We start from the raw sequence: 27191 nt of genomic DNA, 5'->3' as shown, positions 1-27191 counted from the left end.
AATTTTTAAACTGTTTTTAATGTTTATTTATTATTGACAGAGAGAGAGAGAGAGAGACAGAGCATGAGTGGGGGAGGGGCAGAGAGAGAGGGAGACACAGAATTCGAAGCAGGCTCCAGGCTGTCAGCACAGCCGAGCTGTCAGCACAGAGCCTGACGCGGGGCTCGAACTCACGGACTGCGAGATCATGACCTGAGCCAAAGTCGGACGCTCAACCGACTGAGCCACCCAGGCGCCCCAACTAATTTTATAATCAAAACCAAGAAGATCCTAAGGTTTGATGCCGGCTCTCATACTTGACCCCCATGAGGGCCATGGAAGAGCTGGCCCAGCTAGCTAACTTGTGTCTCGGTCCCCTACAGAGGGCAGCTGAATGGGGAGCCAGGCCTGGAACAAGAGCAGAAATGAGAACCTCATGAATCAGGAGTCAGTTGTAAGTGGGGGAGGTGGAATACCTTTTCCCCCTTGCTTCACATTCTCTAATCAGAAATCCTTGAGCTGCCTTGTTTTCTACTGTAAGTTCAGATATTCTAACAATCAGTGACTTTCAAACATTATAACTTCTGGCAACAGATTCTGAATCATCCAGTTTCTACAGGAGGAAGACACCTCAAAGGATCTAGCTGAGCAGTGAATGGTTAACATATCAATGACTAGTTGGAACTGAGCTTGTGGATGAAAGATGAGCTTGTCAAAGCCCTTTTGTGACGTGGGTCACAAGAGCAGCTGGAGGAAAGCAGAAAATACAGATTTAGATTCTGGAACATGACTCCAGTAGTCTGAGCTCAAGGGCAGGGTTTGAGGCTCATTCAGCTCTAGATTCTCATTTTAGGGCCTAGAACAGTGCATTGCATACGGCAGCTTTTCACATGTGTGGGCAGAATGGAATGGAGCTGAACAGGTCGGTGAGTCATTGTACACCTCTAAGGGATGCTTTTTTGCCAACCACATAAAATCTAATTCCTTAGCTCGATCAGATTTCCATCCACTGGCTTCAACTTGGTTATCTAGTTTTTTTCTTCCAAGGCTCTTCAAAAAGAATAAAGCAAGGTACATGTTGTGAGCTGAAATATTTTTGTATAGTAAATGCAAATTTTAGTTGATACTTGAAATATATTGCTGACTTTGAATAATATCTTTAAAATTGAAGTTTTGTGGGTTTTTTTTAAGATTATTTATTTTGAGAGAGAGAGAGAAGAAGAGAATGAGTGGGAAGGGGCAGAGAGAGAGGGAAAAAAAAAGAGAATCCCAGTCTCCAGGCTGTCAGCACAGAGCCTGATGTAGGGATTGAACTCATGAACCGAGAGACCATGACCTGAGCCAAAACCAAGAGTTGAACAGTTAACCAAATTGCGTTCTGAGTCAGGGACTGTGGGAGGAAATGAGATACTCTCTTAGTTCTATAATTCCTCTGGCTTTACTCTGAACAGTAAGTCCTTGTAAGGTCTAAGACTAGGCCTCTGAGGGGAATCATTTCTTCAGGACTGTGTGTGAGGTGAGCCTTTCCCTCCCTTTCCTTTTGCATTTCCTCATCCTGCTCCTCCCTCCCCTCCTGTCTCTGGAAGCCTTACCTTATGGCATATGGTGGTGACAACTCCTTGTCATTAGTAAAGAGTTTGCCTTCGGGGTTCACAGGATGAACTGTGTTTTGCTTCCAGCCACAGGGGATCAAGAATCTGCTGCCTTCAGATAGAAAGGATCTGAGAGTCCTAACGTCCCAATGTCCCAACGTAAGTTATCACCTCCTGAGCACTATGGCTGTGCAGCCTGGAGGAAGTCATTCCTACTAATGCTGATGTGGCTTCTCGCACCAGAGATCCTTTCACCCTTGCCCCACTTCCCTGCTACACACATAAACTCAACTGGTGACTCTTCCACACGTGGGCCTGCAAGGGGCTGGCTAAGCCACAGGAGTGTGACTGGCTTGCTCTGGCTTATGGACATCTGACAGTGGATCCTTTGACCTTTATCAGTTGCAGATCTTCTGGGAGTTAGGGTTTAAGGCAGATGTGATTATTTTCTCTGCAGAGCATGTCCTCTGGTGGCTGAAGCAACAGCTCAGTACTTACAAAACCTCAAGAGCATCTAATACAAACTTTGACCTGGTGACTCAATTATCTGTATGGTGAGCAGGCCAAATGTCAGCATGCACACTGCTAGGGCTTGGAAGCTCATGAACTGTGGGCCATTTGTGAACAGTTGTAATTATTAGAAGACTTTATGTTGGGGGCGCCTGGGTGGCTCAGTCGGTTAAGCATCCAATACTGGGTTTTGGCTCAGGTCATGATCTCACCGTTCATGAGTTCGAATCCCACAACGGACTCTGCACTGACAGTGCAGAGTTTGCTTGATATTTTCTCTCTCTCTCTCTCTCTCTCTCTCCCTCCGCCTCTCCCTGCACTCTCTTCCTCTCTCTCTCTCTCAAAATAAGCAAGTAAACATGAAAAACAAAGAAGACTTTATGTTAAATGGAAAGAATGTTCATTAGTAGAAAGGTCTCAGGTCTAGCTAGTAAGGAGAACTCTTTAGCCACATACTAAGCAAAAACAAAACAAAACAAAACAAAACAAAACAAAACAAAACAAAACAAATGAACCCACACACGTACACATACACATGCACATGCACGGGCACACATGCAATCCACTCAAAGAATGGACCAACCAGTTTGACTTATAAGTCTCTTCAAGGCCAGGCGCACCCCTGTTTACATCTCCATCATCATTGCTCTGTGCATCCCGTCTCTGCCTCTCTTCTGAAGTCATTGATTTCTCTTGATACCCCACACAGGCTATATTTCTCACCTCTCTTGAATCTTTTCACATTCTGTCCTTCTGTTCTCTGGCCTAACATGTGCCCACCACCCACCTCTATCCCCCATTCCTTCCACCTGGTTAACTTCCACTCATCTTTGTGATGTCGGCACAGATGCCACTTCCTTCAGGAAGCTGTTATCCCATTCACTCTGAGTTCTAGATCCTTTCTACTTAGGCAGATGCTCACTTGTCTGTTTCTCCCAAGAAACCGTAAACTCCTTCAGGATAGTGACTTTCCTTTTTGCCACTAAATCCCAAAGGCCTAGCACGAATGTCTGGAGTATCTGTTGTTTAACATGTAATTACTGAGTAGGTGTTGAACAGAGTTGTGATGGGTGTTACATTTTTGTGTCTTTGGGCTGTAAGTAGCAGAAACCACAAACAGAAGCAGCTTTATTAAGAACATCTCATTAAGTTTGGAACAAGGTGTCTGGAGCGAGTAGTCCCAGGCTTAGTGCCATGGCTCAGTGGTATCATAAGGATCTAAGCTCTTCTGCTCTTTGCTCTGCCATCATTGGCATGGTGATTTTCATTCTCCTTATGATCGAAAGATGGCTGCCATACTCCAAGCATCACATCTTCACCTATCGCTTTCAAAGGAAGGGAGTAAAAGATAGAAAATAAGCTATTTTCTCTTTTTCATCAATAGGTTCATCTTTTCCAGAAGACCTCTGTCCCTAGTTGTCTTTCTTTTGCACGTTACTGTTGAGAACTGGGTCACATGCCCACTCTTAGGTAAATCGTGACTCATCCTGGTGCTTTCAGCTGAAGTCAGACTGCCCAGACAAAGGAGCTATTCTTTTAGCAGAAATATGAGTGAATAGTGGATGGATAAGAAATAAGTGACAGCTGCTCCTCAAGTCTTTAATTACGTTTTACTAAAACCCAGGACAACTTTCTCCAAATCTGAGCTCTACCTCAGATTGGTAACACTTAAAATGCCACATTTGTGATCACGTATTTCTCTTTAGTGTGGGCACTTCAGCAGCCTCTCTGGCATGCAAAGCTGTAATTGTTTGTTTCCATCAACCACTTCCTCCTGGGCCAGAGAGCACGTTGGATTCTCCTAAACTTCAAGGCAGCACTGGTTCCCTTGAAGGCAACCAATGACTCTCTTAGGCAGAAGAGAGAGTCAAGTGTCATCCTCTGTAGTCTTCCCTCCTGGTAAGTTTTCTTCCATAGCCAAAGTGGCAAGGATTTTTCTCAGTGGACTAGATGCAATAAAAAGAAAAAAAAAAAAAAGAAAAAATTCTTTCTTATGAACAACTTAAACTTTGAGTGGATCCCAGTGCACCTATTTTTTGATAAAAAATATCAAGTTCAGTGGTAATTATACAATTGTGGAAATTTAGATGATATCCCCAATAATCAGCCTTTCTAGCTCCTCCTGCATTATATGCTTATCTGAAAACTTTTTCCAAACTAAAAAAAGAAAATGAAAGGAGTCAAATTATTATTAGAAACTTCTTTTTTCTTCATTAGAGTTACAATAATGGTGACGATGATTATCTTTTATTGAGTGTGACAGGTGCTATTGTTGATATTTCACAAATATCTTAGATCGTCATATCAACTATTAATTATTATTGACACTTTATATATTAGAAACCTAAATTCAGATTTTAAGTGATCTGCTCAGGCTCATCAGTAGAGCAGGTACTAGAGTTCAAGTTTTCCTGATTCCAAAATGATTGCTACATTCTCCATCATGAACCAACTCCCCTTCCTTAGATTCTCATTGTCACCCCAACATATCCATATCCCGAAGTTCCACAGGGTTTTTATTCATCTCTAACTAGTTAATCTTTTTGCCTTGGGGTTTTAGTGAAGTGGCCATTCTCATTCATTGGCTGAGATACTTACGGGCAGTGCACGAAATTATTAATCTTTCTGGTTCAACAACTTAAGTCTAGAGCCTATCACATCTCACATCAGCAAATAAACACCAGGGAGGGGAAAAAAAAAAGAAACACACTAAGCGGATAGATGAATGGGCCAATCCTGTGGCTGAGGAGAGTATTTCCTCTCTTTTCTTTGTTAGCCTAATAGGTGAGGATTGTGGTAAGAGATTTTAAAAGCACCTGAGAAAGCAGTGACAAGTAGTGACTGCTCTGAGTTCACATAAGTCTCAAGCAGCTTTGACTTTTCCCTAAAGAGTCAGGAGGGACCCTAACAAGTCTGGTTTAGATGGAGGAGAAGAGTAAGAAGGACCACCGGGCTCTGCTCAACCAAGGAGAGGAGAATGAACTGGTGAGTCTTCCCTTTTTTCGAGTACGGACTTAAAGTATCTGAGGCTATGGGTAGGTGCAACTGTACTGGCTTTAGGAACTGCAGAGATTTAATTATTGTAAGGGGAATGGGCTGAGAAGACTGTCTTCTAGATGATGGAGTTCTTGCCAACCCCATATGCATCAGACAGAATGAACTTTCCTTCTTAGACATTTTGTGGAGTATTCAGTGTATATCCCACATCGTGCTCAGGAAGGGGTCTCCCCCTCATCATCTGGGTCTCCATCTACTTGGACAAACTCAAGCAAAACCTGAAAGTTTTTTGTTAATTCTTATGTTTTTGGTATATCTGTATTACTGAAGCTTAGTGTGCTTTGGGTTGAAGTTATGCTAAAAGTATAGAGAGGTTTTAAGCACCAAGTACTAAAAAAAAAGAACATTGTGGCCTGGTATTAAGTATATATATATATTTTAAAAAGTTTTCACTTCTCCAGTTCTCTTTCCCTACTGCCTCTTCTACCAAACATATAGCCATCTTGAAAAATAATCATTAAAAGCTTAGAAACTGCAGGGTCTGTTTGGGACTGACAAGTTTACATTTGTTATTTTAATTGATGCTCAGAATTCAATGATGAAGGACTTAATCCTATTTCATAGAAAGAAATCTGAGATCGAAGAGGTTAAGTAACTTGTAAAAGGTCTTCTTCAGTCTACAAGGGACAGGCTGGAAATCGAGCCCCCTTCTCCTCCCTTCACACTCCATGCTATTCACACTGCAATAGTGTCTGCAGGTAGGCAATGAGAAAGGGAGAGAAGGAGAATGGGGGCCCAGACAGAGATGGAACACTGGAGACGGAAAGGGCCCATGAGATGTGGGTCACATAGCAGAAGGGTGTCAGTTTCCTGGTTGGTCTTCCAGTTCCCCATGAGATCTGTGGGAAATCCACACCCACCCTCTCTCCACACCCTTCTTTGTTAACCTAATAAAAATAAGTGATTTCACGTACACCGACACTGTTCAAGAAGGCAGTCCCTGGTCATACATGGTTCTTGAATACTAGCAATATAGTGGGACCAAAGTGAAATGTGCTCTATGCGTAACATACACACCAGATTTTGAAGATAGTGAAAGAAAAAAGAGTAAAATAGCTCATTAATAATTTTTATATCGGTTACACTTTGAAATGATAGTTTGGATATGTTGGGTTACATAACATATGTTATAAAAATTGATTTCATCTGCTTTTTACTTCTTTAATGCGTCCACTAGGAAATTTCAATTACAAACATGGTTCACATCAGCGACTTCTATTATCATACCACACTGATCTGGACAATGGTATAATGCTTCAAATCTTGAAGGGATTCAAAGAACTAAAACCTGTTTACCTGTATTCACTACTAAGCAGCTCTGTGCCAGTTTTGATGTTTTTTTTTTCCCAACATGTAGATGACTGCTCATGAAAATCTTTGGCCGCTCTTTATTTTTTCTCTAACTCTGTGATGTATTTATAAAGTCTGTAGCCTAGTATTTTAATTTTCTGAATCACATGGGGGGCATAGGTCTCTCTCCTTAGCCAGGCATGTATTGAGGCACACAGTGTGCATGTCAGCCGTTGTTTCAGGGTTCTCTTAGGCCATTCGTGCTGCATTTGCTTTCTAAAGGTGGTCTTGATTCTGCCTCTGAGACAAGAGATGCTTTGTTCACATGAGTTGCAAAGCCAATCTTTCCACTGGTGCTCTCCCCCTCTTTACTGACGCCTGCCAACTAAATGTCAACATTACAACTGGGAGCAGCTCCAGGGGAGGAAAGGGCTACTTGGTGTGGAAGATACAGTTTTGACAGGAGAGCTCTTCACTTCACATTAATTTGTTTTCTGCGAAACAGTGAAGGATTCCTGGACTCTAAGACCACAGATCTGGGCTTTAGTCAAGGACCTGCTGTGAACCACGAGTGTGGACACCTTTTGGGGCCTTGCTAGTTGCCTGAAAACAATATCACGTTAACCCCTCTGATTTGAAAGTTTTGCGAGTGCCATATATAAAATGTGGAAAGTGCTGTGAAAATATAAGGAGTTCATTTACATCCAAGGAGGCAGGACTTACTATGGGAAATTTGCAAATAGTAAGTGAAATTAGTATTGGAAATATCCTCCCTTTGTCTGATTAAACTTGGGGAGTGATAATTGAGAGCTACCATTACGAAACCAAACAGTATGTGATGAATTAGTAAGAAAAATCAGGAACTTGGAATGTCTGAATTATTTTAATATATTTTTAAAGTTTATTTATTTATTTTGAGAGAAAGAGAAAGCATGAGTGGGGGGAGGGACAGAGAAAGAGGGAGAGAGAGAATCCCAAGCAGGCTCCACACCAGTGTGGAGCTCAATGCAGGGCTCAAACCCATGAACCATGAGATCATGACCTGAGCAAAAGTTGGATGCTTAACCAACTGAGCCACCCAGGTGCCCCTGAATTATTTTAAACAACAGCATGTACTCCTCATCTTTAATTTCAAGACACACACACACACAAACCCTACTCAAAGGATTAAAATTGAAAATCAAAAATCACGCCCTATTGGCCTCTTTCCTGTCTTTTGTCAAAACTTATGTTAACAGCTTGGATGAAGGCAAGCTTATCTAATCTGTGACTGATGCCCCACTATGAGGGAAAGGTAACAATATAGGCGACAGAACCAAGATTCAAAAAGTTTTCTAGACTTGATTGTAAGAGAGAAATTGACAATGTGGTGTAACAGGCCTTGGTATTGAGTTTGTGTTTAAAGTTACTCTCAAACTACAAGGTGGGGATATCAATGACTTGGGCTTCGTAGCTATGCGTGAAAAAGTAATTAAAGTGCTTTATTTGGTCATGGCTGAATTTTTGGTTACCACTATGATATAGCTATAAAAAATTAGTACTTGGATGTCTCACTAGAAGCCCATTCAGCATAATAGAAGAAATAACAGTTCTATTATAATCTATTATATTTAGGAAACTTCTAGGGAGTTATATTTAATTCTAAGAATCAAACAAGAAGTATAGTGTATTTAGAAAGATATGTGGATTTCACAAACAAGAATCATTTAAAATGGTGTAGCCACTCTGGAGAACAGTATGGAGGCTCCTCAAAAAATTTAAAATAGAGCTACCCTACAATGCAGCAATTGCACTACTAGGTATTTATCCAAGGGATACAAAAAGGCTGATTTTAAGGGGCACATGTGCCCCAGTGTTTATAGCATCACTAACAAAAATAGCTAAAATTATGGAAAGAGCACAAATATCCATCAACTGATGAATGGATAAAGAAGATGTAGTATACACACACACACGCGCGTGGGCGCGCACACACACACAATGGAGTATCACTGAGTGATCAAAAAGAATGAAATCTTGCCATCTGCAGTAATGTGGATGGAACTAGAATGTATTATGCTAAGCAAAATAAGTCAGTCAGAGAAAGATAAATACAGTATGATTCCACTCATATGTAGAATTTAAGAAACAAAACAGATGAGCACAGGAGAAGGGAAGGAAAAATAAGATAAAAACAGAGAGGGAGGCAAACCATAAGAGACTCTTAAATACAGAGAACAAACTGAGGATTGCTGGAGGGGTGTTGGATGGGGGGATGGGCTAAATGGGTGATGGGCATTAGGAATGGCACTTTTGTTGGGATGAGTGCTGGGTGTATGTAAGTGATGAATCACCAAATTCTACTCCTGAAACCATTGTTACACTATATGTTAACTAACTTGGATTTAAATTAAAAAAAAAAAAAATAGAATCGTTTAAAAGATATTGGGAATAGTTACCCAAAGAATAATCAAGGCACTTGTCTTCCAATAGTTGAGAGGCTGATGTGGAGAACAGAGTATAAGTTGGCAGAATCCAGCCTGATTTATTTTCATTACAGGACAATTTCCTAACCAACTGTGGTGGCAGAATCTTAACATGATACCTCTCCATTGACTCTTCCCCTTGTATAATTGCCTTCAGTGGAGTGTGGTGGAACCCATAAATATGATGAGCTGTAACTCCTGTGACTATGTTATGTTGTGTGGCAAAATGGATTTTACAGATGTAATCAACATAGACTCAGCTGAGTTAATCAAAAGGGAGAGTGCCTAGGTGGGCCTGACCTGATCAGGTGAGCACAGAAAAGAGCTTGCGTTCTTTCTGGAGTTATGGATATTCAGAGCATGTTAGGGGCTTGATGCAAGGGAGCTTCTTCCATTGCATCTTTGAAGATGGAAAGCTCTGTGTGGTAAGAGCTCTGTGTCTAAGAACTGAGAACTGAGAGCAACTTCTAGTTGACAACCAGCAAGAGAAGGGGGGTGGTCTCTCTCTCTCGGTGCTAGAAGAAACAACTGAATCCTGCCAATAACCGTGTGATCTGGAAAGAGGTCCTTGATCTCTGAAAGGAACACAGCCCAGAGGACACCTTGATCTTTTTGTGAGACACTGAGCAGAGGATCCACAGTCAGACCCTTAACCCACGGAAACTGCGAGATAATGGATTTGTGTTGTTTTAAACCACTAAGTTTGTTATGTGGCAATAAAAACTAATACACCACAGCTATCCAACAAGGGAAGGTATAGCCCTATAAATTAGTGAGCAGCCTAACTTTGGTAGCCTCTGGATGCTCATTGTGAAGGATGGTCTATAGCTATTTTTTTCAGGAAAGGAATTTGAACCGTATCGTTTCTGAGATACCCCTCTTGTATTACTGATGCCCTCATTTCAGGAATAAAATTTAACAGAACATGCCATGTTGTCCCATGTCCTGGTCTAAGGCAAATTCTGGCTCTCGAAATGGCCTCTGCTGATTAGCCCATGCATCTCATTACTTTTTGACCCACGCTTTCTGCTTTTTTGCTGTTAGCTGCATCAAACAAAAGTCCTTACTTGCACTTTTACTTCCAGGAAGTAGCACTTTTGTTAGAGTAGTTGACTTTATGGGAATGTCTGGAGCTGAGTGTGATAATATGTTCATCTCTTCGGTATTGGGTTTTGATTCACACTGCTAAAGAGGAAAGGGCTTTTCTTATTCCAGAAAGAAGCGTACAGGGAAAACTTAAGAGGTTGACCTATTTCAATAATTATTTTGAACATCTTTAAGACTCAATTTTTTGATCTACAAACAATAATTTATAAGTACTGTGAATAATAGTATCTATTTTCATAAATAATTACGCCTATTTCATGGAGTAGTTGTGAGGATTGAATGGTACCTGAGTAAGTGCTTGAGAAAGGTTGGCTCTGATTGCCAAATGCAGACAAAAGAGAAAGTGACCCAAGACATTGTCTCCCCCTGCTCAAGGGACACTCCATGCTTGAACACAGGACAAGATATATGAAACTATAACTAAAATTTCTTGTTAATCAGTGATGACTAACACAAATTACTACATGCGGCCAAACCAAAGCAGTAATAGAGGGGTAAGGAACAATGACTATACTGACATGATCCATTAATTGGGGCACCCGGGTAGCTCGGTTGGTTAAGCGTCAACTCTTGATCTCGGCTCGGGTCATGACCTCACGATTCATGAGTTCGAGCCCCTCATCCAGCTCTGCATTGACCGCGCAGAGCCTACCTAGGATTCTCTCCCACTCTCTCTCTGCCACTAACCCACTCATGCTCTCTGTGTCTCTCTCTCAAAATTAACAAGTAGGCTTAAAAATTTTAACATGATCCATGAACCAGAGACATTTACCCTAACATTAAAGAAAAGAACCTGGGAACACGGCAGAGTTGGAGACAAGAGAGCAGAGGAGAACCTTCACTCACCTATCACACAAAGGAACACAATTGGGTCTCCAGATAAAGAAGACAAAGGGTAGATTGTGAATAATGAATGGAAACATGGTGCTGTGATTGCTGTTTGAGAAAAAAGAGGACAAACACGATGAATTCTTGGCCCATAAAAGGACTCAGAGGTATCATCTCCTTGGCCATGGTTCAAGGGAAAGCTTGAGGCTTGCCCAGAAAAAGCTAACTTACTCTAAGGTATTGGAGCACCTCTGCATGGAAGGGCTTAACACTTCACAGCAAAAAACTGGCATTGCCATTCCCAGAGGTAATTAGCGTACTGAGAATTATTTATGTTAGGTCTTGGTTGAGTAAATACTGACTTGGTGCTGCGAGAATGTGGGTTTGAGTAAGTGAATGTGTTGCAAACTGTAACCCAGAGACCCATTCTAAAAGAGTTGAGTCACATACTACGGTGCCTGTGCATGGTAAGTACGCAAGAAATATGTAGATAAGTAGGGGCGCCTGAGTGGCTCAGTCGGTTAAGCTTCCGACTCTTCAGCTCCAGTCACCATCTCACGGTTCATTAGACGGAGCCCTGCATCGGGCTCTGTGCTGACAAGGCGGAACCTACTTGAGATTCTGCCTCCCTCTCTCTGCCCCTCCTGCACTTCTTTCTATCTCCTCTCTCAAAATAAATAAAAATAAACTTTAAACATTGCTGAAAAGAAATATTTAGATAAACACATGAAAGGTGAGCATAAGAATAAAAGCGTTTACAAAAATGCAAAAGGACCTGTTCACAACACCAGTCATGCACAAATGCTAGTGCTCTAGATGCAATGAAAATTCAGGAAGAAAAATAAGCAGAGAGCTGGGGGATGGTTGCGCCCAACTAAGAGGAGCTCTCCAAAAGAGGACTCGGGGGAAGAGACGATGTTTAGATGAAGCTGCACCCTGTAACTCTCCTTTCCTGCGGAATTTGGCCAATCTTAGTTCCATCTCTGATGGTAATTATAAGACCTACTTATTTAAAAAAGAAAGGAAAATGATTTTAAAAGTGCCTTTTATGCACTAGAACTCCATATTGTATGTTCTCATTTAATCCCCATGAGCTAGCCACTCAGATATACATTTTATACTGGGAAAATGAGGCTCAGTTAAGTAACACATGCAAAGTCACATTACCTTGTGGGGGGAGGATCCCCTATTACACGGTTTTCCTCCTATATGAGTGAAGATGATTGTACTGTGTGTGTGTGTGTGTGTGTGTGTGTGTATGCTCATATATATATATACATATATAATACATATGTACATATAATTTCTAATGCATGATTCATATATATATTATATATTAGTTACTAAGCTAGTTAGTTTTTCAATCAATTTGGCATTTATCTTAAAGCTCTTTTCCCAGTTCCATGTATCACGAAGGTGAGCAGTTTTCTTTTTGGCCTGTGTTTGACTTCAATTTTGACAATTCGTGCTCTGTGGGAAAAGCAAAAATTCCACTTAAGCCATTGGATCAATCACTTTTGGAAATACAACAACGGTTTTCTCAAATAGCATTTAGTTCTGAATATTGCCTGTGGTCAAATCATTTCACAATGACTCCAATGGGACTAGCCGTTTTTAATCTACTGAAATTTTGTTGACCTGTGTATTACTCAAGCTAATATTAACCGTTAATGTATACTGCATACTTGAAATGTTTCAAGAGCCCTGCTAAATGCTTTGCATGCATTAACTCATTGGTTTCTTGGAACAAACCCGGAAGATACTGTTATTTTCCTTTATGGAAGGGGAAAGTGAGTCATCAGAAGAAATAAAGTGGGTTGCTCAATGACTTCTATGGGGTTAAGTGGTAGAGGGATGATTTGAACTGAGTTTTCTCATGCAGCCACAGTTTCACATGAGGAATCTAAAAATTTAGTGAACTTAAATCATTTACCCAGATCCTATTAACTAGTAAGTGATGGAGCAAGGAGCAGAAGCAAGAGCTTCTAGAAGGCAATGGGGTGGGGTATAAAGAACAGAGGCTCTGCTGATAGACCTGGATAGGGCTCTAAATTGTGCCCTTTAGCAGCAACCTCTGTTGAAAGGCACGTGCATATTTCATTGTTACTCCGAATCCAGACTGCTTCCTTTTGTATTTTGGGCCAAGGAAAAGACCATTAGAAATGTGGTACCTCTCCTGGTATTGGGAGCATGGAATTCTAGTAGGAAACAAAAAAGTGAGGGAACATTACTGGCAACAGAGAATAGAAAATTTGTGCTATTCAACTCACTCGTAGGTGGTAGATCTGGGTTCCTCACCCTGTGGAACACAGCCGCTTCCCATTACCAACCTTGTTTCAATATCTCACAACTCAAAACCAAAAACTCTCTCCACCTTTGGCTGAACCTATTATCACATCACCTGCTAACATTGATTGAAAGCTTCCTTTGTGCTCAACACCTTCCACCTCTATTACTCTTCACAACTATGCTTCCAGGTGTGTGCTATTATCCCCTACGTACAGAGATGGAAACTGAGACTTAGAGAAGGTAAGTCCTGAGGTCACATAGCTTATAGGCGGCAAAAGCCACTTTACTGCAAGGAACTAACTACATGTAGTGCGTTGGAGGTTCTGATCCTTCCTCTCTCTGTTCCCAATGTCTTTACATTTACGAGGCCTCTAGATTCTACGTACCTTCCTCTTAACAGCACACATATTCCTTCCTCTACCCTGCACTTCTTAGTGGATTTTACCCACGGGTGTTCAGTACTTTGGAGACATCTGAGTGACTCTTAACTGCATCAGAAGAATAATCATTGAGAACACTGAAATTATACTTGAGATTAATTGGTCAAAATGGAGACATACACTAGGATAAACTCAAATTACACAAACATTGGCAAGCTGACTGAGAGGATTTGATTAAAAAGAATGCCAGATGAAAGAATGATTCAACCGAAACTTCAAGTCCCACGTCTAGCTTATAACCTTTGGGAAAACAGACATGATAGGAAATTTACCAAGGTTTATGAGGCCAATTTATCAAGGAAGCAAAAATATTGTTTCTATTCATCTTTGCTCAAGGAGCTACATATTTCTGAAAGTTACTGTGACTTTTTGCTGTTATTTTCTCTTTCTCGATATAACTCCATTAAAGTAATTGAAGTAATTTCCACCAACTTGGAACAGAATGTCTAATAAACACCCTCCCTTTATTACTTTTTGTTGACATATATAAATTCAGTGGTGTCAACAAAGTGCACTGATCTTAAACAGACAGTTCAATGACTTCTATTATCAGTTATTTTTGCTCATTTCCTATAAATAGAATTGTGTCTTGATTTACCATCCTTTATTTACTCGTATGTGAAATTCACATTTATTGTTGTTCGCATTAAAAGTTACATTAAAAAATTATTTTGTAGTGTTACATTATACGAAAACACAATATTTATCTTTCTCTTGTTGATGTACCTTTAGATTATTTCCAATTTGGGACCCTTATGAATAAAACTGATACAAATATTCTTGTGCAAATCTTTTGGTGAACATATACAATTCTCTGTGTAAAAATCTAAGAATGGAGTTACTAGCTCATAGAGGGATCCTATCTTTAGCAACACAGTTTTTCAAAACGTTCTTACCAATTTACACTCCCCAAAACAATGTATATGAGTACCATTGCTTCACAATTTTATCTACACTTGGTATAATCAGTTTTTTCCATTTTAGCTATACTGTGGCTATGTCATTGTGTCATTTTATCATTGTTGTGTCATTTTAGAGTAAGTCTTCAAATCTGGTTAAGTCTTCCAACTTTGTTCTTTTTTTGGGATTGCCTTGGCTATTCTGTCTGTGATATGTTATTGTAGTTTTATTTTGCATTTTCTTTAATGACATGATATTGAGCACCTTGTGGAATATTATCCTGGAAATCCTCTTTTGTAAAATGATTGTTCAAGTCTTTTGCTCATTTTTTATTGTGTATACATTTCATTTTTTATTGACTCGCAGTCATTTGTGATATTTCCAAATATGATTCTTTTTTTTATTTTTTTATTTTTTTATTTTTTTTTTCAACGTTTATTTATTTTTGGGACAGAGAGAGACAGAGCATGAACGGGGGAGGGGCAGAGAGAGAGGGAGACACAGAATCGGAAACAGGCTCCAGGCTCTGAGCCATCAGCCCAGAGCCTGACGCGGGGCTCGAACTCCCGGACCGCGAGATCGTGACCTGGCTGATGTCGGACGCTTAACCGACTGCGCCACCCAGGCGCCCCCTGATTCTTTTTTTTTTATACATAGGTACAGATAGTATCTTCTTCAGAGACCTTTGGATAAACAGAAGCTTTTAGTTTCATTAATGTAAGATATCTTTTTTTATCTTTTTTATTTCCTGTTTAAGAACTATTTTCCTACTTAAAGTTCATGAAATATTTTTTCTGTGTTTTCTTTCAGATGATCTATTGTTTTAGTTATCACATTTAAGTACATGTGCCACCATTAATTTGTATATGGTATAAAATGGGGGGAAAACTCATTTTTCTAGCACTGTTCATTTTGCTCTAGCAACTACCTATTGAGCCAACCATCCTTTTTCCTACTGAATTGTAATGGTTCCTTTTTTTGTAAATGAAACGATGAAATATCTTTGAGTCTCTTTCTGGACTCTATTTTGTTTCTCATTTTTTTTTCCTTTTTGGCTTAAAATTAGTAGGAATTTGTAGTAAGTCTTCACTTCTGGTAGTGTAGGTCTTCCACAATTGTTCTTTTTGAAAATTGTCTTGATTGCTTTCGGTCCTTTGTACTTCCATACCGATTTTAGAATCAGCTCAATTACCACACACACACACACACACACAATGTCTGATGTGAGTATAAATGGGATTGCTCCTGGCTAACCCTCAAACTTAATATATCTCTGCTTTTATTTAGATCTGTGCTTTCAGCAATATTGTGCAGTTTTCAGTCTAGAGGTTTGTCTAACTTGATTAGGACTATAAGTATATTGATTTTTTTGGCTTTGATATTACAAATGGCATTTAACTTCATTTTCAAATGGCTTGTTACAAACACAGTTGTTTTTCTATATTGACCCAGTATCCAGCAACCTTGACAAATTCACTTATTAACTCGTATAATTTGTACATTATTTTGGATTTCTTAATAATTATATTATCTACTCACACAGAGAGCTGTACTTTTTTTTTCTTAGTTGACATGTAACATTGTGTAACAATGTAACATGTAACATTGTGTAACAATGTAACATGTAACATTGTGTAAATTTAAGGTGTACAAGTTGATTGGTACACTTAAATACTGTGAAATGATCACCATCAAAATATCAGCTAACACTTCCATCACTTCACATAATTACTATTTATTTTTTTGTGGTGAGAACATTTAGGATCTACTTTTTTAGAAACTATCAAGTATATAATATAGTACTGTTACTTATGTTTCAATTATAAATGTTACTTTTTCTTGTCTTATTGCACTGTGAAACTATCAGAACTGTATTAAACATTAGTGGTGATTATTGGTAATCTACTTTTACTTATAACTTCATAGGGGGAATATTCAATATTTCATTATTAAGCATGATATTAGCTGAAGGATGTTTCTGTCTATTCCTAGTTTGCTGAGAGGCTTCTTTCTTTGTTTCCTTGTTTGTTTCCTTCTTTCTCCCTCATGCATTAGTGTTGAACTTTATGAAAGTATTTCTCTATACCAATTGCCATGACATTATAAATTTCCTCCTGAATGTTAACATACCAAAATTCATTGATTGATTTTTCAAATTCCTGCAATCCTAGAACAAACTCCATTTGGTAACAACATATTACCTTTTAATATATATCACTGATTTAGCTGGATAAGATATTTTGTGATTACTTCATCTATGCTTCTTACAGATCTTAGCCTGTAATTTTCCTTTCTTTTAATAAATGTTATCGGGTTTTGGTATATGAGTATGCTAACTTCATGAAACAAGTTGTGCACGTTTCCACCTCCTCTACTTATGAAAGAGTTTGTGCAAAATTGATATCACTTCTACCTTAAATATTTGAAAGCATTCACAAGCCATTTGGACTTGAAGATATCTTTGTAGAAAGCTTTTAGTTACACATTAACTTTCTTTAAGAGCCATAAAAATATTCTGATTTATTTCTGAATTTATCAATTTTAGTTAACTTTTAAGTACAAATTCAACATCATTGAATTTTTCCATTGTAGGTCTGATTTCTATTTTATTCATTTCTGCTTTTTTTCCTGTTTTTCTTTATTATTTCCTTCCTTATACTTTTTAAGATTTAGTTTGCAGTTCCTTTCTACAGCTTCTTGATTGGGAACTTATTTCATTGATTTCAAACATTTATTTTCTTTTCTTACATACACATCTAAAATTATATATTTCCCTCTAATTATTGTCTTAAGTTCATCCCACAAGTTTTTATTTGTCAATTTCCATTTTTATTCAGTTCAAAATACTTCTTAATGGCTATTGTAATTTTTCACCTGACTCTATTACTTAGAAATACGCTATTTGAAAAAAATTTCAAATCTTTTGGGAATTTTTTTTTTTAAATTTTTTTTTTCAACGTTTATTTATTTTTGGGACAGAGAGAGACAGAGCATGAACGGGGGAGGGGCAGAGAGAGAGGGAGACACAGAATCGGAAACAGGCTCCAGGCTCTGAGCCATCAGCCCAGAGCCTGACGCGGGGCTCGAACTCCCGGACCGCGAGATCGTGACCTGGCTGAAGTCGGAGGCTTAACCGACTGCGCCACCCAGGCGTCCCTTTTTTTTTTTTTTTTTAATTTTTTTTTTTTCAACGTTTATTTATTTTTGGGACAGAGAGAGACAGAGCATGAACGGGGGAGGGGCAGAGAGAGAGGGATCTTTTGGGAATTTTTAAGTTACCATTCTGTTGTTAATTTCTAGTTTAATTATAATGTCATCACATTTTATGTTCCAGAACGTGGTCAATTTAGGTAAATAGTTCATGTGTACCTGAGAAAAATTTGAAGTATGCAGTTTGGGGTTAAAATTTTCTTCATTTGTTAATTAGGTGAATAGGGTTGTTCATACTTCCTGTATTCTTATGGTGGTGAGTTTTTTGTTTTGTTTTGTTCTTTTGGTGTACTGGTCTTATCAGTTAGTGAGGAAGGGGTGTTAACATCTCCCATGATGACAGTGGCTTTAAGTGCTATTTTGCTTTAAAAAGTTTGAAACTTAGCTTATAAGTGCCCCTTTTACTAAAAATGCCCATATTTTTATGGCTCTTAAAATTGTTATTCCTTCTTGATGAATTGATTCTTTTGTTTTAGATTATGAAGTGTCCTCCTTTCTTTCATATTTATTATTTATTTATAATTAATTATTAAATATTTATATTTTTTATTTTTAAAGTCTATTTTCTCTGAAATTAACGTAACTATACTAGTTCTTTTTTGTTAGTCTTTGCGTTGTATATCTCCCTTTCTTTCTTATTTTAACTATTTGCTTCTTTGTATTTAAAGGTGTCTCTTGGGGCGCCTGGGTGGCGCAGTCGGTTAAGCGTCCGACTTCAGCCGGGTCACGATCTCGCGGTCCGGGAGTTCGAGCCCCACGTCGGGCTCTGGGCTGATGGCTCAGAGCCTGGAGCCTGTTTCCGATTCTGTGACTCCCTCTCTCTCTGCCCCTCCCCCGTTCATGCTCTGTCTCTCTCTGTCCCAAAAATAAATAAACGTTGAAAAAAAAAAATTTTTTTTTTAAAGGTGTCTCTTGTAAACAGCATATAGTGGGTTTTTTACTATCTCTGACAATCTTTGTTTTCAATCACGGTATTAATGTCATTTATCTTGAATGTAATTGCTGATATTGTTGGCTTAAATTTACTGTTTTCTATCTATTCTATCTATTCTTTATCTTTTTTTCTTCACTTAATGCTATAATGGCTCACATTTCTGCATTGACTTCATAAATTTTTTTTAATGGTGCCACTATAGCCCACTGTTTTGATGTTCCACATCTTATGGAGCCATTAGCTATTAATTGGTTCTTCCAATAACTTTTCCTATTACAGATAATACTGCACTGAGCATTGTTATACACATCACTTTCTACTTTGTGTATTATTTCCTTAGGGTATATTTCCAAGTGTGGAATTACTGATTCCAGAAATAGAAACATCTTTATAAAATCTTGATATAATTTGTCACCTTGCTTTCTCTAAAGAATTATTCCAATTTATAAGGTTTTAGCAGTATGTAGTCGTAGTGATTTTTTTGCCATCTTGCTAGCATTGTCAGTTCTTTTTTTAAAAAATGTAAAGAAAAGAACTGAAGGGGTATCAGAATTATGATTACCAATGCCATTGTAGTATGTAAGTAAATCAAAAAAGGGAAAGGCATTTGTGATGGGCTTTTCAACCTATGAGCTGGCCTAAAATTCCAAACCATTCTGCTTCTATTTTGAATACTTTGGCAATAAGCCCACATGAATAACTTAGTGAAATAATGCATATTTATGACATAATATGTGAACTGGCATATACATTTTATTTGAGTCTAATAAAACTATCATTCACAAATAAAACTAGAACAGGTTTATGGGATCAAAAAGAAGATAGGAAGAGAGAAAGGAGACCCAACTGGAAATACGCTTAGAGGCAGAGTGAACATATTTTAGAGTTACATTTAAATCTTTTCATGAATAATCTCAAAATAGAGTGGCTGCAGTGCTAAACTTGAACATTTTTCCCCAGGTGGATGACAATAACTCAGAAGCACTGGGAAGGAACTTTTAAATTGTAATTACTTTGCAGAGCACTTAAGGAGACATTATCTCATTTGAGCACTAGTACCCTGTAAGGCACACATTTCTGGTTTTTTTAGGAATAAATTGGGATTCCCTAGAGGTGATATTGTTGCATCCACACGACTCCTGAAACAGAATGCTACGGGCACCAGTGGCAGTCACAACAGTTTATTACAATGAGAGGCAAGGCCAACCGATCATGACCAACACTCTTGATAAGGGCGTGGCCTCGAACAGCCGGGGTACAAAGCTTTTAAAGCCGATCACATCGTTTTATCATTACCTGGGAACAGAACAGAGAAACAGTTCCCAGATGAGTTAGAAACAGTTGCCAGATGAGTTAGAAACAGTTGCCAGATGAGGTGATTATTTTAGACTTTCTGCCACTAAGTTGCAACCAGTGGATCTCCTTGACCTTGCCTCTGATGCTTTCTTTGAGCTTTTGTTTTCCTTCATTGGTAAAGCCTGATTTACAAGAGTATGAAACGTGATTTACAAGAGTAAAGTAAGGCTGTTTTCTCTTGACCTTCGGTGTCAGAACAAAGCTGTTATTTTTAAAGCTACATGTTAGCCCTACACTACCATTTAGCCCTTATATTTCCCCCTTTTCTTGCCAGTGAATCAATCCCTTGATTCATCGTTAGGAACTAAGGGGACATCGTGGGACCTAATCATCATAATTTTTATTTCACCAACTCGCCTCTTGACTAACCAATTGATTATGCATGGGCCAATGGTTAACCCAAAAGTAACAATAGCAGTGGCCCAGCTATGGCGGTGAGCAGTGACGTGAGCCAGGGGGACCAAGAGAATAAACTCCAATACCAATTATTTCTGGCCTCCCTGGCACGTTCCCTATTATCCCTGACCAAACGGAGAGTGTCTCAGATTACTCCGGAATTGTTGGCATAAAAACAGCACGTTTCTCTGAGGGCCACACAGAGAAGAGTAAATCAAGTCCTCTTCTGTTTTGTAATACAACCTTGGCTAAAGAGTCTACTTGGTGTTCCAGCCGAGAAATTGAAATTTCCAAGTAGCCTAGGTCTCGGTCTACTTGCTCGCTTATAGTTTTGAAATTTTGATCCCCCACAATGAGTCCAGCAGTTCCAATAGCTGTGGATCCTGCAATTCCCAGTCCCACTAGGAGTGGAATGAGGACTGGTGCTGCCTTTTTCACCCTGGAATGTCCTTCGAACAGAAGTAAATGTTCTTCTCCCCCTGCTTCTTCGCTATATAGGTATATTTGTGGGAGAATATGAACTAGGATACAAATCTCTCGGGTGCCAACCCCAATGTATGTGGCTGCAATGCAGGAGGTAATTCCTGATGAGCAAGCAAACCAGGCTCCAGTAAGGGCTTGGTATGCTACATTTTGGGCGGCTATCAGTATCTGATCTACTTGGAATATACACTTCTGCATAAGAGTTTTTGTAAAGGGAGGTATGCCAATTATATTCTTGGGACACTATGCACCAACCCTGCCCTTGGAGGTCTCCTAGGGTTAAAATTGGTCGTGAACCCCAAGGGCATAATGTCATGCTTGGATTTAGCAATTTTATGACATGCTTTTCTATGTCTTGTCCAATGCTGGCATTTGTAGCCACTCACATAATATGGGGGTTTAGGGTTTAAACACAGCCAACAATATTGTACAATCTCGGTGTGAGATAAATGTAGCCAAGCATACATAGAATCTACTACATCTAGCCAGTGCGTCTCATGGGAGAAAGGGTTCTGGATATGACCTGTTGTTGGTAATTCTGACTTTGTGGGGGCACCTGATCGTTGGGTAGGTTGGGAAGGGACAGTCGGAAAGAGCGGGGGGTGTAAAATCATGTCCTTGTTTGGCCCTACTGGATTGGGTGGAGTTTTTCTTTTAACCCTTTGTATAGTAAAGGAAATGCCCTTGTCATCTCCTGGAGCATACATTCTGAGACCCCCCCAAGTGTGTCTAGTGTCCCAGGAAGAGGAAAGATTACTGGAACTGGAAAACTTTTTTAAACATTTTTGTTGGGTTACATTTTCCTTGAGTCTTACGTTTGGGATCTGGAGTTCTAAGGCGGGTGATTAAGCAGTCATGGCCCTGTCCTGCCAGCCAGGGAGCCAGCGTTTCACAACCCCGTTTTGCACAATGGTATTGGCCTTTTCCTTCACATTCAACCTTTCTATTTGCAGGGCAGCTGTATAACCCTGGTAGGTTAGCCGATTTTTGTTCTTGATCCCTGTGTCCACATCCATAGGTAACCACATAGGGGTTTTCGGGAACCAGAGGAGTGGAGCCCGTTGGCTGTTTATAATTAGTAATTGAAGTCTCCCATGAGTCCTCCACCAAGTCACAGAAATCAAACAAAAAACAAGGCACAGTGGAAGAGGTATTAGATGCTATCACCTTCCCCGTGACAGTGTCCCTGAGTTCCCATTGGTATGGCCAAAAAGATAGGGGATGCAATTCCATACAGTCCCCCCCACTTATTATACAAACCCAGACAATTATTATTATGCCCGCATCAGTCTTAGCTTTAAAGGATCCTCTGGGTGCCTTTGGACCTTCCATTGCTGTTCGTTGTCTGGTTTCGTATCAGTCTGGGGTGTTCCCACCTTTACGCAGTTTTTCTTAAACTGAGAGCGATGAATCCAGGTTCGGACACCATCTACCTTCACGGCCGTGGGCATAGTCAGGATCATGGTGTGCGGTCCTTTCCAATGCAGCTCCAGGGTTTTAGGCTTGTGCCTCTTGACCCGTCTGGGTCAAGATAAGTCTCCTGGTTGAAAGGGATGAGGAAGAACAGGAGGATGAATGAAGGCTTCTTTCAAGGCCCTGGTTATTTCCTTTTGTACATGTTGCAGGGCCATTAGTGAAGCCAGCAAATGGTCCTGTTCCAATTGTTCCATTACATCGTCTCCTAGCCTCGGCAGGATAGGTGGAGGTCTGCCAAATAACATTTCATAAGGGGAAAATCCCTTGACAAATGGAGTACAACGTGCTCGCAAAAGGGCAAAAGGCAGGACATCAACCCAATTTTCACCTGTCTCAAGGGACAATTTGGTGAAGGTCTCTTTTAGGGTCCGATTCATCCTTTCTACTTGAGCTGGGCTCTGAGGTCTATACGTACAATGTAATTTTCCGATTTACTCCCAATGCCCGGGCTAGACCCTGGGACACCTGCACTGTGAAGGCCGGGCCATTGTCCGATCCTATGCTCAGAGGCAGCCCGAATCTAGGAATTATTTCATTTAATAATTTCTTAATTGGGAACGCCTCGACCCACCCGGAGAAGGTGTCTACAAAAACAAGCAGGTATTTATATCCGTATTTCCCTGGTTTAATTTCAGTAAAATCTACTTCCCAAAACCAGCCTGGTTCAGTTCCTCTATCTTTTTTAGCTTCTGAAACCTTCTTACTTGCACCCTGATTTACTTGGGCGCAACTTACACACCTTTCAACCATCTCTTCAATCTCTTTTCCCAGCCCTTGCGCCCTGAAATTTTTCCGCACTAATTCCGCCATCTTGGTTTTCCCAGATGATTCCCTTGGTGGAGTTGACACATCATGCGCGGCCCGAGTGCCGTGGGTAAGAGTATCTTACCTTCAGGATGCTGAAACCACTTTCGTCCTGGTATCATACTTCCCCCTTTTCTTGAAACCCACTCCAAATCTTTAGGAGTGTAACTGGGCTCCAGTGGAAGCAAAGGCTCTGTCAAGATCGGTATCTCCAAGGCACTTTTACTTTTAGTTAGGGCAGCTTCTCAGGCTGCTGCATCAGCCCGGAGGTTTCCAACTGCTTCTAGGGAGTCACCTTTTTGATGTCCCAGGCAGTGAATGATTGCCAGCTTTGCAGGTTCCCAGATGGCTGCTAGAAGATCTAAAATTTCAGCTTTATTTTTGATGTCCTTGCCTTCCGCCATGAGGAGCCCGTGCTCTTGATAAATGGATCCGTGTGCATGCGCGGTTGCAAAAGCATAGCGGCTGTCCATATAAATATTAACTGACTTGTTTCTTCTGAGTTTTAGGGCTTTTGTTAGTGCGATGAGCTCTGCTCCCTGGGCTGAAGTTCCTGGGGGAAGGGTCTGTTGCCATAAAACCTCGCGGTCTGTTGTCACTGCAGCACCGGCATGCCTTTGCACTTGAAACACAAAACTACTGCCATCTGAAAACATGCTATCAGGGTCCTGTAAGGGAACATCTGTAATATCGGAGCGGAGGGATGAGATCGTCGCCAAGGTTTCTGGGCAAGAGTGCAGAGGCGGACCTTGTCCTTTGGGCAGCAAAGTGGCTGGGTTTAAGGCTGTGGGGCACAAAAACGTATTTGGGGCTGGTCGAGTAGCAATGCTTGATATTGGGTAATCCGAGCATTTGACAGCCATCGCTCTGGGGGAGCCCGCAGTAAAGCCTCCACTTCATGGGGTCCCATGACAGACAATGCTTGCCCCAAGCTTAGTTTGCGTCTTTAGGAGTGTGGTGGCGGCAATTTGTCAAATGCATGGGGGCCACCCGGAAGCAACTGGGTCCAGCCGTTTGGATAAATAGGCCACCAGTCAGGGCCAAGGTCCCAGGCGCTGAGTCAGAACTCCTTTGGCTACCCCCCTTTTTTGGCTACAAACAAATGGAATGGCTTGGTGGGATCTGGCAGGGCCAAGGCTGGTGGGGTCATGAGAGCATCTCATAAGGCTTAGAAGGCTTTAGTTTGAGTCTCCCCCCATGTGAAGGACTCTGGAGACCCCTTGAGAGTGGCATACGAAGGGGCTGCCAGTTCAGCAAAGCCAGGTATCCATAGTCTGCAGTAGCCTGCTGCCCCCAGGAACTCGCGAACTTGTTTGCGAGTTTTAGGCTGAGGAATATCGAATATAGCCCGAATTCTTTGTTCACCGAGATAGTGCTTACCTTTTTTAAGGTTGTGACCTAAATAAGTCACTGCAATATGACAGATCTGTGCTTTTCTGGCTGACACCTGGTACCCCAGTTTTTGCAGAAGACTCAAGAGTTCTTTGGTGGCTCTCAGGCATTTTAAATGAGAAGGGGCCACCAACAAGATATCAACATATTGCAGTAGAGCTACCTGGGGGTTGGAGATTCAAAATGGCTCTAAATCCTGGTGCAGGGCCTCATTAAAAAGAGTAGGAGAATTTTTAGATCCCTGAGGGTGTTGAGTCCAAGTGAGCTGTCTGCTTTTCCCTCTTCAGGATCAGTCCATTCAAATGCAAATAGTGGCTGGCTTTGCGGGGCCAGCGGGATGGCAAAGAAGGCATCTTTTAAGTCCAGAACTGTATAATACACCTGAGAAGGGGGAAGCAAACTAAGGAGAGTATAAGGGTTGGGTACAGTGGAATGAATGTCCATTACCCTGGTGTTTACTGCTGTTAGGTCCTGAACTGGCCGGAAATCGGATGAATAAGGCTTCCAGACAGGGAGAAGCAGAGTGTTCCGTGGCGACTTGCATGGGATCAAAATGCCAGAGTTGCACAAACGCTTGATGTGAATGACGATTCCCCGCCTAGCCTCCCGGGACATGGGATAATGTTTTAGTCTTACCAGAAGTGCAGATGCCTTAAGTTCCACTATTATCGGAGCTTGATGAATCGCCAGCCCAGGTGGATTGGTCTCGGCCCATACCTGGGGGAAGTCCGCCTGGAGGCTTATAAGGAGGGGGTCGACTGCATGGACATTTTTATCACTCACCGGAGTGAGCAGGCCCTCTTCCCCAAGTGGCACAGTCACCATTACTGTTGTTGGGCCATCCTGGCCTTTAATATGCATACCCCCTTCAGTGAATTTCAAACTGCAGTAGGTCTCTACCTAGTAATCCAGGGTAGGGACATTCAGGTATGAATAGGAAAGAATGTGTAACGGTTTTATGGCCTAAATCTACTTGTCATTCAGTGGTCCATTTACAAGTCTGGGACCCAGTTGCTCCTTGCACCAGGGTTGCTCCTTGCCTGGTGGGGCCAGGATCTTGTTTTAGAACTGAAAGGTTGCCCCAGTGTCCACCAAGAAGGTCTTAGGTTGGCCCCCTATATTAACAGTAACCAACGGCTCAGAAGTGGGCTACCGAGCCGCGGCCATGTCAGTTGGAATCGACTCCCATTACAGATACCTGGAGTGGCCGAGTTTTGCGTGGGGCTAAGTTGGGGCAATCCTTTTTCCAGTGTCCCTCTTGTTTGCAATATGCACATCGGTTTTTTCCTAGTGGCGCTATAACCCTTTGTCTTTTTTCTTTTGCCCAGACCAGAATTCTTTGGACGTTCTGGGTCCTCTTCCCCGCGGGCATCCAGGACAGCCGCTACCACCCTAGTCAATTTTTTTGTCTTTCTTCCTGAGAATCCCTATTGTTAAAAACTTTTTGGGCTATTTAAACTAACTCAGGTAAATTTTTTCCTTCAAACCCATCTAATTTTTGTAACTTTTTCCTAATGTCTGGGGCCTTTGTAAGACAAAGGCCAAGTTTAATGCCTTTCTATTTTCAGGTGCCTCAGGGTCAATAGGGGTAAAGGTGCGGTACGTCTCCATGAACCTTTCTAAGAAGGCTGAGGGGCTTTCCTCGGCCCCCTGAACTACTGTTACCTTGGACATGTTTGTGGGCCAGCGGGAGGCCACTGGGAGATCTCCCAGTAGAGTCTGGTGAAATAAGGTCAATGATCGCCTACCGTGAGGAGTGTTTCAGTCCCAATTTTCAAGATGTGAGGAGGGAAAAACTTCCTCAAGTACAGCGGGATCCTCGGTGGGTTGCCCGTTTGGCCCCATCACTAATTTCTGGGCCTCATGATGGATCTTATCTCTTTCCTCAGTGGTGAAGAGAACCTGCAAGAACTGCTGGCAGTCATCCCAGGTTGGCTGATGGGTCACAAATATAGTTTCAAGAAGAGAAATTAATGTTTGGGGTTTCTCTGAGAATGAGGGGTTTTGAAGTTTCCAATTATAAAGGTCGCTAGTGGAGAAGAGTACATAAGTCATAAAGGGTCGGACATCACCCTGCAGGGGTGGCCCTGGAAGAAGGGGCAGGGCAGTGGGAGGGGGATGGAATTCCAGGAGTCCCTGAGCGGGTGTGAGACGGGCTCAGGGGAGTGTCCCGACTTGGGCTTGCCTCCTGATCTGAAGCATCTTGACTTGTATTCTTTGAGCGAGAACTATAGGGCGGCGGGTGGTTTCTTCTTCCTCTGGTGCAGGTGATAGAGGAGGCGGCCACCTAGTCCCATCAAGATTCTTATTCTGAGCTCCAAATGGGCAGCCTTTGAGTTATAAAGCCTGTACTTTAGGGAGGCAAGGGGGAAGGGGAAGGAGAAGTTTTAACCAATCTGGAGGGTTTTCAATGAGGGTCCTCCATGCCTCAATGTATGGAATGTGGTCTTCGTGCCTAGAAAAGACAAGATCATGAACCTTATATACCAAAGTAAGGTCAAAGGTCCCCTGTGGAGGCGATTCGACTTGAAAGCTGGTCCATTCCACCTCACAGAGAGTTCGAAGGACTGGCTTCTTAACGTGGAGGCCAAAAACTGAGACAGCTCTCCTATAGTCCTAGGAATGAGTTAGTATGAGACTCTGATTTTGACCAATGACAAAGGCAAAACTGACAGGGACGCAC

General features: G+C 41.1%; 1 protein-coding gene across 1 annotated transcript in view; it reads left to right on the top strand.

Annotated features, from left to right (window-relative positions):
* The first annotated feature begins 4226 nt into the window (after window positions 1-4226).
* The window catches only part of LOC112849905 (putative cation-transporting ATPase 13A5), a 116766-nt gene continuing 93801 nt past the window's right edge, over window positions 4227-27191 (top strand). The window contains exon 1 of the mRNA XM_086675018.1: window positions 4227-5066. Coding sequence (XP_086531144.1) covers window positions 5004-5066 — 63 coding nt within the window. The 5' untranslated portion in view covers window positions 4227-5003. The remainder of the gene's footprint in view (window positions 5067-27191) is intronic.

Source organism: Puma concolor, chromosome C2 (genome assembly GCF_028749965.1).
Source record: "Puma concolor isolate L17-30 chromosome C2, mPumCon1.1.hap2, whole genome shotgun sequence".
NCBI lineage: Eukaryota > Metazoa > Chordata > Mammalia > Carnivora > Felidae > Puma > Puma concolor.
This window is presented reverse-complemented; position numbering and strand designations above follow the sequence as displayed.